At 46.4% G+C, this 12,412-nt stretch overlaps 1 protein-coding gene across 2 annotated transcripts in view; it reads right to left on the bottom strand.

Annotated features, from left to right (window-relative positions):
* Nucleotides 1-12,412, bottom strand: part of KYAT3 (kynurenine aminotransferase 3) — a 59,852-nt gene that overhangs the window by 41,489 nt on the left and 5,951 nt on the right. The window contains exons 2-3 of one of the 2 annotated variants that reach the window (XM_040408014.1): nt 6,737-6,831; nt 409-467 (exon numbers count right to left, since the gene is read on the bottom strand). In XM_040408014.1, coding sequence (XP_040263948.1) covers nt 409-467; nt 6,737-6,829 — 152 coding nt within the window. In that variant the 5' untranslated portion in view covers nt 6,830-6,831. The remainder of the gene's footprint in view (nt 1-408; nt 468-6,736; nt 6,832-12,412) is intronic. The other variant, XM_040408015.1, reaches the window with a different exon arrangement.

Raw genomic sequence — 12,412 nt, 5'->3', positions numbered from 1 at the left:
GAGCAAAACGTGGGGAGATCTCTGGAGCCATGTGAGGTGCAGGGCTGGTTGTGGCTTTGTTAGAAAAGTATTGCCATGTACCCTATGATGTCTGATTTTCATTTTTACATCAATCATCATTAAGTATGCTTCCTTCCACAGGTCCGGCGTGGAGGGGACGAATCCAAAATTTCTACAAAAGGTGGAGAACCCCTTTAAAGTTCGTAGCAACCGTGCATTTAATATGTTAAGTGTCAAGTTAGCAATTGCTGCATCTGTATATGTATGGCCACTACTCCAGCGGCGGTCAGCACCAGCTCGCTCTATGGTTTCCCAGAGACAGACCCTCACCAAATGGATTTTACCGGACAGTAAAGCTAGTTACATCTTGACACAATGAATGCCTCTATACTTCCAGGGGCTTCTTACCATACATTGCCATCAATCCCCTCAATGCGTTTAGCGTTTTTGTGTCTTACAGACATAATCTGAGAATGAAAAAACAACAACATTTGTAGTCAATATAAATGAAATAAAAGTCAAATGGCAAACACAAGACTGGTATACAGTAATGACTCTGACACTACAGATAGGAGGACACCGTATCTTAGCAGGTTTGATTTGGGTCAGCCAACAAAACGGTAAAGTGCATGGGGGGGGGAGGGGAAGAACTCCCTGAGAAGGTTCTGGTTCTCCTTACAGAGATCCAGCTAGTTACAGGAGTCACACGCAATGCTTGCTGGGGAAACTATGTAAATCACTTCTCCCCCAGAAGAATGAAAACGTGTCTAGTGCCACCTACAGGTAGCTATCCTGTAAGACAATGTCCAACTGCCTATAGAGCCCCGAGACATGAATAGGGATGTCCGCTAAACCAGAGACACCCATCTGTAGACCGCACTGCTTCAGTCATCAGTAGGGTGCCGGCTGGCTTGGGGAGAGGTCTTTAAAGCAGCTCTTGGAAGGTGCTTTTTCTCCTCATCGAGATCCAGCCAGTTTGGATTTTTCCTTTCTAAGGCCTCATGCATGCGATCGTATGCCGGCCGTGCCCGTGCTTTGGTCCACAAAGCACGGGCACCGACCATGTGTACACCGGACGCATTCACTTGAATAGGGTTTTGATCCGCATCCGACGGTCTGCACCACAAAAAGGTAGTGCATTCACTAGAGACATGGACAGAAAACCCACAGAAGCACTCTGCAGTTCTTCCGATCTGTGCCTCCGTTCTGCACCGCACCTTCTCTTTCAGTTTGCGGACCCATTCAAGTGAATAGATCAGTATCCGTGATACGGTGCGCACACGGCCAGTGCCCGTATATTGCGGAGCCGCTGTTTGCAGGCCGCAATATGGGCACTGACCTGCTATGGTCGTGTGCATGTGGCCTAATAGCAGCCTCAGAATACCTGGCATCCACTCATCTCCCCCCTCAAGCTCTATGGTGGGAATGTCCAATTAATGGGCTTTATGCCTAAGTCCCAGCACAAAAACCTCATCGAGACTGTCAGCCGGCAGCAATGACATCAGTGGTCTGGAGCTTTAGCCAATAAGCTGTACAGCACTGACTGAGCGGTGCAGCGAAAAAAAAAAAAAATTATATTATATATTATATATAATAATAATAATAATAATAATAATAATAAAAAAGACTTGATTATGCAGATAAGAACACAAAGAAAGGTTTGTCCCATCTGGGACATTGACATTTATGGCATATACCATCAGATAGGTGTGGGTCCCAGAAGTGGGACCCACACCTATCTTCAGAATGGGTCCCTGAAGTGACGTGAGCGTAAGCTGAGCATGCACGGCCACCCCTCATTCACTGCTAAGGGAGTTTCAAAAATTGCACAGCATGTTCGCTCCGCTATTTTTCAAAGTAGCAGTGAATGGAGAGGATGCCACGTGGTGTAGAGAAAGTTAATACAAGACATTTACTAATGTATTGTGATTGTCCATATTGCCTCCTTTGCTGACTTGCTCATTTTTCCATCACAGTATACACTGCTTGTTTCCATGGTTATGACCACCCTGAAATCTAACAGTGGTGGTCGTGCTTACATACTATAGGAAGAGTGCTGGCCTATTTGGTGGCTGGTGCTTTTTTTTCTATAATGTGCAAGCATGACCACTGCTGATGGATTGCAGGGTGGTCGTGACCATGGAAACGAGTAGTGTATAATGTGATGGAAAAATGAATCCAGCCAGCGAAGGAAGCAATATGGATAATAACAATACATTAGTAAGTGCCTTGTAATAACATAATCTACATAATAAACGCTATTTGCTAAAGGGAAATAACCCCTTTAAGGAACAAGTCTTTAAAATACCCATTGTGTTAGGCCGAGTTCACACTTCAGTTATTTGGTCAGTTATTTCCATCAGTTACTGTGAGCCAAAACCAGTAGTGAAGTTACTCAGAGATAAGGTCTAATGGAAAGGTTTGCACCTGTTCTGTGTCATTGACCCGCAACTGGTTTTGGCTCACAATCACTGATGGAAATAACTGAACAAATAACTGAAGTGTGAACTTGGCCTTATTAAATGACGTTAAAGGAAAAAATAAATAAATAATAAAAAATATATATATTTTAGACTCAGTATCCAGTGTTACAAATGGTGGTTCAGTACTTTGGGTCTCACTGTTGAGCCTGCCTTGTAGCGCTAGCTTCAGCTAAATGTAATGATACCTCTCACTAATCCGTTGCTTCATTCTGGAGAAGAACTACTTTTAATCCCTATGCAAATGAGCAGTTAAGTGCACTGAGGGTGGAACCAGCCATTTTGTGCACCCTTGCTCCTCCTTCTTCCAAATGTCGTGAAATTGGATAAAAAAGATAAAAGCAATTCCGACACAGTTTTATGGGCTTTGTTTTTAAGAGGTTTCCCATACAGTAAAACTGACCTGTTCCCTTCATTCTCTGCGTCAATACAATTACAGCAGTACCATATTTGTATAGTTTTTTTCTTGTGTTTTAATACTTAACTGGCATCTATCAGCAGTTTTGTAGCTATGAAACTGGCTGACCTGTTACATGGACGCTTGGCAGCTGAAGACATCTGTGTTGGTCCCATGGTCATATGTGTCCGCATTGCTGAGAAAAATGAAGTTTTATTATATGCAAATGACCCTCTAGGAGCAACAGGGGCGTTACCATTACACCTAGAGGCCCTGCTCTCTCTGCAAGTGCCATGTCCTCTGCACTTTCATTGACGGGGCCAGGTGTGACGAACCGAACCTCGCAGCCCCGCCTGACGTCAGTACAACCTCAGGATCACGCAGTACAGTCTCTTCACTTTCACCAAGATATGAAGTTCCGCACTCCCTTAGGGTCCATTCACACGTCCGCAATTTCGTTCTGCATTTTGCGGAACGGAATTGCGGACCCATTCATTTCTATGGGGCAGCACGATGTGCTGCCTGGATCCGGAATTGCGGACCCGCACTTCCGGGTCCTCAATTCCGTTCCCGAAAAAAATAGAACATGTCCTATTCTTGTCCGCAATTGCGGACAAGAATAGGCATTTTCTATTAAGTGCTGGCGATGTGCGGTCCGCAAAATGCGGAACGCACATCGCCGATGTCCGTGTTTTGCAAATCCACGGATCCGTGGATCCGCAAAACACACACTGACGTGTGAATGGACCCTTAGAGTATGTAAGGTCAGCTTGGCACAGTTATACCCAGACACCCCCTGTCCACACGGCACAGGGAGTGAGAGAGGTGGCCCACGGGACCTCCAGCATGGCACAACACTCACTCACAACCCTAACAAGCTGAGAGAGCCCGTTCACTGCCCCAGTGAAACAGTGCCCTGCCAGCCCGGTAGACTGCCACCAGTTCCTCGTTGGATATAAGCCTGGTCCGTTAACGTGATTACATCGGGCCGGAAACCAGCCCTGGTAGCATGTAACGAGCAGAGACACAGACGTTTGGGTTCGGGAATAGAGATAAAAGAACAACCCAAGATTAAATTGTATATTTAATTGCTTTAAAGGCATAATAGACAACAACACTACATACAAAAAGGAGATATATATATATACACTACCAGAAGGACCCGGCTTTGCACGGGTATATTTAATCTATTTCATTTTAGGTTTCCATGTGTCGTAAAAAGATGGAGAGTTTCCCCCATAACAGTGACCTCTACAGTACCCGCCCCTTTAACAATGACCTCCACAGTGCCCACCCCTTTGAAACCTACACAGTGACCGCCCCTTTAACAGTGACCACCCCTTTAACAGTGACCTTCATAGTGGCCGCCCCTTTAACAGTGACTTCCACAGTGACCGCCCCTTTGAGACCTCCACAGTGACCGCCCCTTTGAGACCTCCACAGTGACCGCCCCTTTGAGACCTCCACAGTGACCGCCCCTTTGAGACCTCCACAGTGACCGCCCCTTTGAGACCTCCACAGTGACCGCCCCTTTGAGACCTCCACAGTGACCGCCCCTTTGAGACCTCCACAGTGACCGCCCCTTTGAGACCTCCACAGTGACCGCCCCTTTGACAGTGACCTTTACAGTGTCCACCCCTTTAACATTGACCACCACAGTGCCTGCCCCTTTAACAGAGTGCCTGCCCCTTTAACAGTGACCGCCCCTTTAACAGTGAACGCCCCTTTAACAGAGACCTCCACAGTGACCGCCCCATTAACAGTGACCGCCCATTTAACAGTGACTTTCACAGTGACCACCCATTTAACAGTGACCGCCCCTTTAATAAGTGACCTCCCCAGTGCCCGCCCCTTTAATAATGTGACCTCCACAGTGCCCGCCCCTTTAATAACAGTGACCTCCACAGTGCCCGCCCCTTTAAGCAGTAAAGAAAAATGGCTGGGTTGTTATGGAAACCTGGAGTAAAACTGTGTTTATGGCAGTTGGGATTTGAAGAGAAAGACTTGCAGGCTTGTATTGGCTAATGTGGGTAATATCTCAGGAACGGTACGTCCTAGAGAGCTAAGACCCGGTCTAAAACCTTCCCGGACACCTGATGTACCTGTGTGCCAAATTTGGTGAAGATCGGTCCAGTCGTTTAGTCGTGCAAAAAGAACAGACAGACAGAAACTCATTTTTATATATATGAGATATATATATGGGTCAGAGATGCAAACACAGGTGACAGTACAGTCAGAATTAGCATATAATGTGAAAGTCAGTTACCGGATAGATGTGTAGGCCTTGGTGCTGCAGTCACATGGGAGGCAGTGATGCCAGCGGAGTTTCCTGGTCTCTTCTAACACGATACATGGCATGACCTCCCTTCAGAAGACAGACAATGGCCAGATGCCCTGCATGGGCAATTAACACTTAGTCGGTCACGACCCTCCCACCCCCTGGAAGGGTCCTATTCCCCCTCCCCTTTGGTATGGTAGCTAAAACTTAAAAAACCCAATTGGGATCATAACTCCTCACTGGAAGGTAATAGGGAGGCGGTTCTGGTGCCAATCGATCCGGCTGGGTCCCTGGTACACTTGGAGACCAAACATGGCATTGATACTTGGCTTCCACTAAGAATTCTCTAAATCTCCCCTTCCCTGAGTATTATAACTGAGGGAGGTCCAGGGGAACATCCGGTTTGGTCCCGCAATCTCGAAGATGTAACCAATATATATGGCTTAGGCTACTTTTACACTCGCGTTTGGTCCGGATCCGTTTGCATTATCTGTAACATAACCAAGACGGATCCGTTTTCTATTGTGGCAGATTGTGTCATAGAAAACGTCTCCATTGAATTACATTGTGTGTCAGGACGGATCCGTTTGGCTCAGTTTTGTCAGACAGACACAAAAACGCTGCAGGCAGTGTTTTGGTGTCCGCCTCCAGAGCGGAATGGAGACTGATCGCAGGCAAACTGATGCATTCTGAGCGGATCCTTTTCCATTCAGAATGCATTAGAGTAAAACTGATCCGTTTTGGACCGCTTGCGAGAGCCCTGAACGGATCTCATAAATGGAAACCAGGCGTTACAATATTTTCATTGTCTGGCCCTGTCAATCAAAGTGCAGAGGGTGTGGCAGTTGCAGAGAGAGCAGAGCCTCTAGGTGTAACAGCAACGCCCCCGTTGCACATAGAGGCTCATTTGCATATATTAAGACTTAATTTTTCTCAGCAATGTGGGCACATATGAACATGGGACCAACACAGATACATGAGCACTTGGCAGCTGAAGGCAACAGGTCAGCCAGTGTCATAGGTACAGATCTGCTGACAGATGCCCTTTAAGTCGTTTGTGACTTTTTTTATGATGAGAAAACTGGCATGGGGGGGGGGGGGATTATGAATCCCCCTTATGTAATTTTCTAATCCCCAGGACCATGGCCAGCAGGACTACTTGTGTGTTCAGACCGTGGCAGCCATCTCTTCCTTTCCTGATTCTCCTCCAGCATTTTCCAGTTCATCAGGATGGATTATTGAGTTTTACGCACGACACGACTTTGGCCATGATGTGTGTGTGGTTTCGTATATTTAGATTAAAACAAACATCCCCGATTTCTTGTAATCAAATAGTAAATTCCACGTCCTCCCCCCGGCACTGCGGGTATGGAGAAAATACTCTCATTATTAGGTCAGAAGAATGGAAAAAAACACAAGTCAAGACAACAACATCTCTGAGCAAGAGAAAGAAATGTGAAAGTTACGCTCATGGAGGATACATTTGTGGTTCCAAAAATAACCTCCCGGCATAATGTGGCCCCATCGGAGCCAAAATCAATGCTGCAAAGAGTCCACTGGAATGTGAAAAGCAATACATACTCCTGTGGTGGAAAACCTGAGGAACTGGGAGACTGTCTTCTGCAACTGAGAGCGGCTCCCAAGGGGGCAGACAGCACGAAAAGCAATCAACATGCCTATAGAACAGGTCAATAAGAGGCACAGGATTAACAGCGAAGCAGTTAAGATTGCGCGATTTCTAGTGATTATATTCATACGAATTATAATGCTTTATTAAAGGGGGTTTACGGGAGCTCAATATTGATGGTCTATCATCAGGACAGGTCATCGGTATCTGATCGGTGGAGGTCCTACTCCCGGCACCCGCGCCGGAGCACCACGTCCTCTTCCTAAGGGCTCATGCACATACCATTGGCTGTTTTGCAGTTCACAAATTGCGGATCTGCAAAACATGGATACCTGCCTCGTGTACAGACCTATCCTTGTCCGTAATGCAGACAAGAATAGGACATGTACTATCATTTTGCGGATGACACTGAGTGGACGTGCTTGGTATACTGTAAAGAGGCTTCAAACAGCTGATCACCGAGGGTGCCAAGAGTCGGACCACCACTGATCAGGTATTGATGACCTGTCCTGAGGATAGGCCATCAATATTGAACTCCGCGAAAAACCCCTTTAAGGCTAGGGCTACATGCCGACTTGTCACACAACATGATCGCAACATCAGCTCTATTGATTATGTGGTCTTATTGCAACTCCCAACATAACGGTGACATGTCCTTAAGCAAAAATCCAAACCTGCAATGTAAGTCGAGTGCAACCGTGACTTGCTACCCACTGTGTCCCCTCACCCATGTAATAACAATTCTAGAGCATCTATTCTTATGGCTCTATGAGTTGCCATTCCTTTATTATTCCTGCTAGAAGTTAGGAATGAATTACTAGCAGTTTACAATGAAGGTCCAGATGGGTGTTACCAGTTGAGGGTAGGCAGATATCAAAAATATTCAGACGATAACGATATTAAGAAATTTATCGCGATAACGACATATATCGCAATAAATATTCAGTTAAAAGAAAAAAAACACAAGGTGACATTATACTGTATGGGGGCAGCCAGAAGGAGAGGTTATACTGTATGGGGGCAGCCACAAGGAGAGGTTATACTGTATGGGGGAAGCCACAAGGAGAGGTTATACTGTATGGGGGAAGCCACAAGGAGAGGTTATACTGTATGGGGGAAGCCACAAGGAGACGTTATACTGTATGGGGGCAGCCACAAGGAGAGGTTATACTGTATGGGGGAAGCCACAAGGAGAGGTTATACTGTATGGGGGCAGCCACAAGGAGAGGTTATACTGTGTGGGGGCAGCCACAAAGAGAGGTTATACTGTGTGGGGGCAGCCACAAGGAGACGTTATACCAGGACTTGACAAATTTCCTTGGAATCTAGGAGCCTGCTAAAAAAAGTTAGGAGCCCCCCCCCACTCCCCTGTATTAAAATCATTGGTGGGCAGTGCGCCCTCTCCCCCCCCGTATTAAAATCATTGGTGGAGAGTGCACCCCCCCCTCCCGGTATTAAAATCATTGGTGGGCAGTGCGCCCTCCCCCTCCATCATTGTTGGCAGCGGTTGTTCCGATCGTAGTCCCAGCAGTGTAATGCTGGGGCTCCGATCGGTTACCATGGCAGCCAGGACGCTACTGAAGTTCTGGCTGCCATGGCCAGTTACTCTGCAGCAATATACTTACATGCTGTCACGACCATGGTCATGGTCGTGACTCCTGGACCCGCATGCAGTTGCCTGCGGTTTGGTCTGTTGTCAACCACATGGTGAGGACTGCTGGTATGAATACAAGCATGTTACAACATGCTTGTATTCACAGTATAGCAGCCTGAGCTGTTGCTAGGCAGCTTGCTGTGAAGGGCATGCGTTAGCACCTGGCAACCTCTCTTGGTATGTGTGCACTTTCCCTGTTTGTTGTGCACGAGGTTGTTGTATGTGTGTACTGTTACACTTCCCTTCACTTGTGGCTGCCCGTGGCAACGTGTGGTGTTATGTACATGTGGTGGCAGTGTCTCGGCCTTCTGGCTGTTTCCCAGGACATGGTTGCCACGCATGTCGTTGCCTGCGGTGACAGCTGCAGTGTAATAGTTTATGGTACACTTCCCCTTTAAGTGGCTTTTTCCCTTGCATGGTGTAGGAAGGGTTAACTCCCTTCTTTGTGTGTGAACACTGGGTGTGTCTGTGTGTGGGTGTGGCCACTTGGGGCTATTTAGCTCCTGCTGGATGCCAGACTCTGAGGGGTACTCCAGCCATAGTGTTTGCTGGAGTCATCCTCCTGGTTATATACCATCTGCCAGTGAGGGCCACCCTTGTGGTCATACTGTCACGGACTAGAGTGGGGGTAACTCTAATCCGTGTGATGTTAACTTAAGTGGAAGCTGCTTGACCAGGACAACAGAATTAGGGAGCAGGTCACCTCCTAGCGCATCTCTAATCTGACCTTGACTCCTAGCTGTATGAGCCGACCTTGATGGTAGGAGGGCTCATACTCAGGAACCTCGCTTCCCTACTAGTCCTGGACAGATCCCTGAGCTAGGAGCTGGATAAGACAACCTGTTCCTCCTGGATACGGACGAACAGGAGTCTAAACTGGCCAAGCTGCATGGGACGTGAAACATAAACAGCCTATGGATATGGCAGGAGAGTGAAAAGCACTTCCACACCTACCTGCCACAGACACACTGACTGGATCCAGTGTTCACAAGCTGATGTCCACACCCAAACATAAAAGGACACAGCACACACACAAACACACAGGAACCCAGATCCATAGCTGCAGTAATATTAAACACCACACAAACATAAAATAACATTGTGACATCAATTTATGACCACAAGGGTGGCCCTCACTGGCAGATGGTATATATCCAGGAGGAACAGGTTGTCTTATCCAGCTCCTAGCTCAGGGATCTGTCCAGGACTAGTAGGGAAGCGAGGTTCCTGAGTATGAGTCCTCCTACCATCAAGGTCGGCTCATACAGCTAGGAGTCAGGGTCAGATTAGGGATGCGCTAGGAGTTGACCTGCTCCCTAATTCTGTTGTCCTGGTCAAGCAGCTTCCACTTAAGTTAACATCACACAGATTAGAGTTATCCCCACTCTAGTCCGTGACACATGCGCTGCCCGACACTCCTTCTTGCAACTCACAGGTCTGTGCGGCGCATTGCTTATGCCTATAGCAATTCGCCGCACAGATCTGTGACGAGTTACAAGAAGTAGCGTCGGGCGGCCACAGCGCATGTAAGTATATTGCTGCAGAGTAACTGACCATGGCAGCCAGGACTTCAGTAGCGTCCTGGCTGCCATTGTAACCAATCGGAGCCCCAGCATTACACTGCTGGGACTCCGATCGGAACTGCCGCTGCTACCAATGATGGGGGGGAGGGCGCACTGCCCACCAATGATGGGGGGAGGCTGCCCCCTATCGTACCACCACTCGCCACAGTTCTGAGGAGACGCGCCGTAGCAATAAGGAGCCTGAGCCAGTAGCGGTCCTCTTTACTGTAGTCTGGGGCGGGAAGCGTGAGGGGCGGGCCTAGTAGACGCGGACTCCTGCATGACGCCGCGTCTACTCTAAACTTAAAGTGCTACTGTGCCCGGCTGCTGGTGTGCTGGGCTTATTTTCAAGCAGGGGCAAATACCCAGGCGCCAGGACAAAATTCCTGATCGCCATGGCGACCTGGGATTTGTCAAGCCCTGCGTTATACTGTGCGGGGGCAGCCACAAGAAGACGTTATACTGTATGGAGCAGCCACAAGGAGACATTATACTGTGGGGGGGCAGCCACAAGGAGACATTATACTGTGGGGGGGGCAGCCACAAGGAGACATTATACTGTGGGGGGGGGCAGCCACAAGGAGACATTATACTGTGGGGGGGCAGCCACAAGGAGACATTATACTGTGGGGGGGCAGCCACAAGGAGACATTATACTGTGGGGGGGCAGCCACAAAGAGACATTATACTGTGCGGGGCAGCCACAAAGAGACGTTATAGATCAGGTTATGATCTCCCCTAGAGGAGGAAATTGGAAGAAAATCTTCGTTCAGAAAAAGATAAGGTCGATATTTGTCCTAAATACGGTAACCCTTTTTTAAATAAATGTGGGCAGTAGTTTTGCCCCTTTTCTCTAGATGCAACAATTGTTTGTGCTCGGCTGTGCTGGTGGCCCTCCGACCTGAGCCATTACTCGTATATGTTTTTACAGTTATTTTAGTAAAAGGTTTTATTTTTTTTAAACTGTAATTTTTATTGGTATCTCTCGATCTAACCACGTTTATTATACTTTCAGAAACTCTGGATCTTGGTACTTCCATTACATAATTATGCAAGAATGCTGCTCGTATTGTGTAGATAATAAGCTCTCACATTATCACTTTGTAGCGCCCTTCTACTAAAATGAATTCACTGCATGTCACTTTGCTCAAGCACTTGCACTTTTTGGTACTGCACTTTAATATATTCACCTCGTCGTTGTAATCATGACAATATGCGGTTGTAATTATGACATGCAATAATATTTTATTTATTTGTAGTAGTTTTGTCATAGTTACATAGTTAATACGGTTGAAAAAAGACAAACCTCCATATTTTTCTTATATTATTAATCTTCATATATTTAGATCATTATGCACCTTAGCACTTTATTATTTAGGTATTTTCTTGTACAAATTACCTTTGGACTGAATGGGCTTGTAATGCCCAGAGAATATCAGTATATTATTATTTGTTTTTATTTTTGGGGGTGTCTTGGTTTGCCCATAAAATATGAGGTTGATCCTTCTTTTTCCGTCAGGCACTTTGTACGGTAATCTTTTTATCTGGGGGATTAGAATACATCTTCTAATACAAGTATTGGCATATTGCCCTTCACTAATATGGTGCTCAGAGTCATGTGGTGGTGGGAGGTCACATGACTGAATAGGTTATGTGACCACAAATCTATCATGTGATCGCAAACAGATCATGTGATCACGAATGCACCATGTGACTGCAAATCACATCTCGCAGGATTGTGTATCCAGCTTGGGGGATGAACTCGGCGTGAACTACGAAAAATGTGATCTCCTTCCCTCTTTTGCACAGGTATTCTTGTTTGGTAATCATGGAGAGGAGTAAACCAATTAGATAGGGTATAAAGTACGATGAGTGGGTTGGATGGTATGATATGCCCCCTAGAGGAAGCAAGGTGAAACGTGTCTGGGTTGGTGGTCACTCCTGGCCTCTGGTCTGTATTGTTCTCTTATGCTACTTTTTGCACTTATCATTCATTGGTGTTTGTTTTGTCCTTACCTAGGTATACAGGATAGCATTCCAACTTATCAGGTTAATTGCTGTTGGGATTTTCTCTGTAAGGTTACAGTAGCTACTTATGGAACTTGTACAATATTATTTGCAGCTAGATGAGTACATAGGTGCACTTTATAAAATTTTAAGTGATGTGTATAATAATTACTGGCACAGCATACCCTATGTAGATGTGACAATGCGGCCTTGAATGACCAGGGTGAACTAATACTGTCATAGTACCTTCATGTATTGCTGCTAATTATTTTATTCTGTGATATTGTTTGTTGTATGATTTGTTCTACTAATAAAAAATGTGTAATATTTTGATTTGGTGTCTTGCTATAATATAGCATTTCCGCACATATCGCAGTCCCCTTGGATTGCTATATTTGGTGGTTCTG

This window comes from Bufo bufo, chromosome 9 (genome assembly GCF_905171765.1).
Source record: "Bufo bufo chromosome 9, aBufBuf1.1, whole genome shotgun sequence".
Taxonomy (NCBI): Eukaryota; Metazoa; Chordata; class Amphibia; order Anura; family Bufonidae; genus Bufo; species Bufo bufo.
This window is presented reverse-complemented; position numbering and strand designations above follow the sequence as displayed.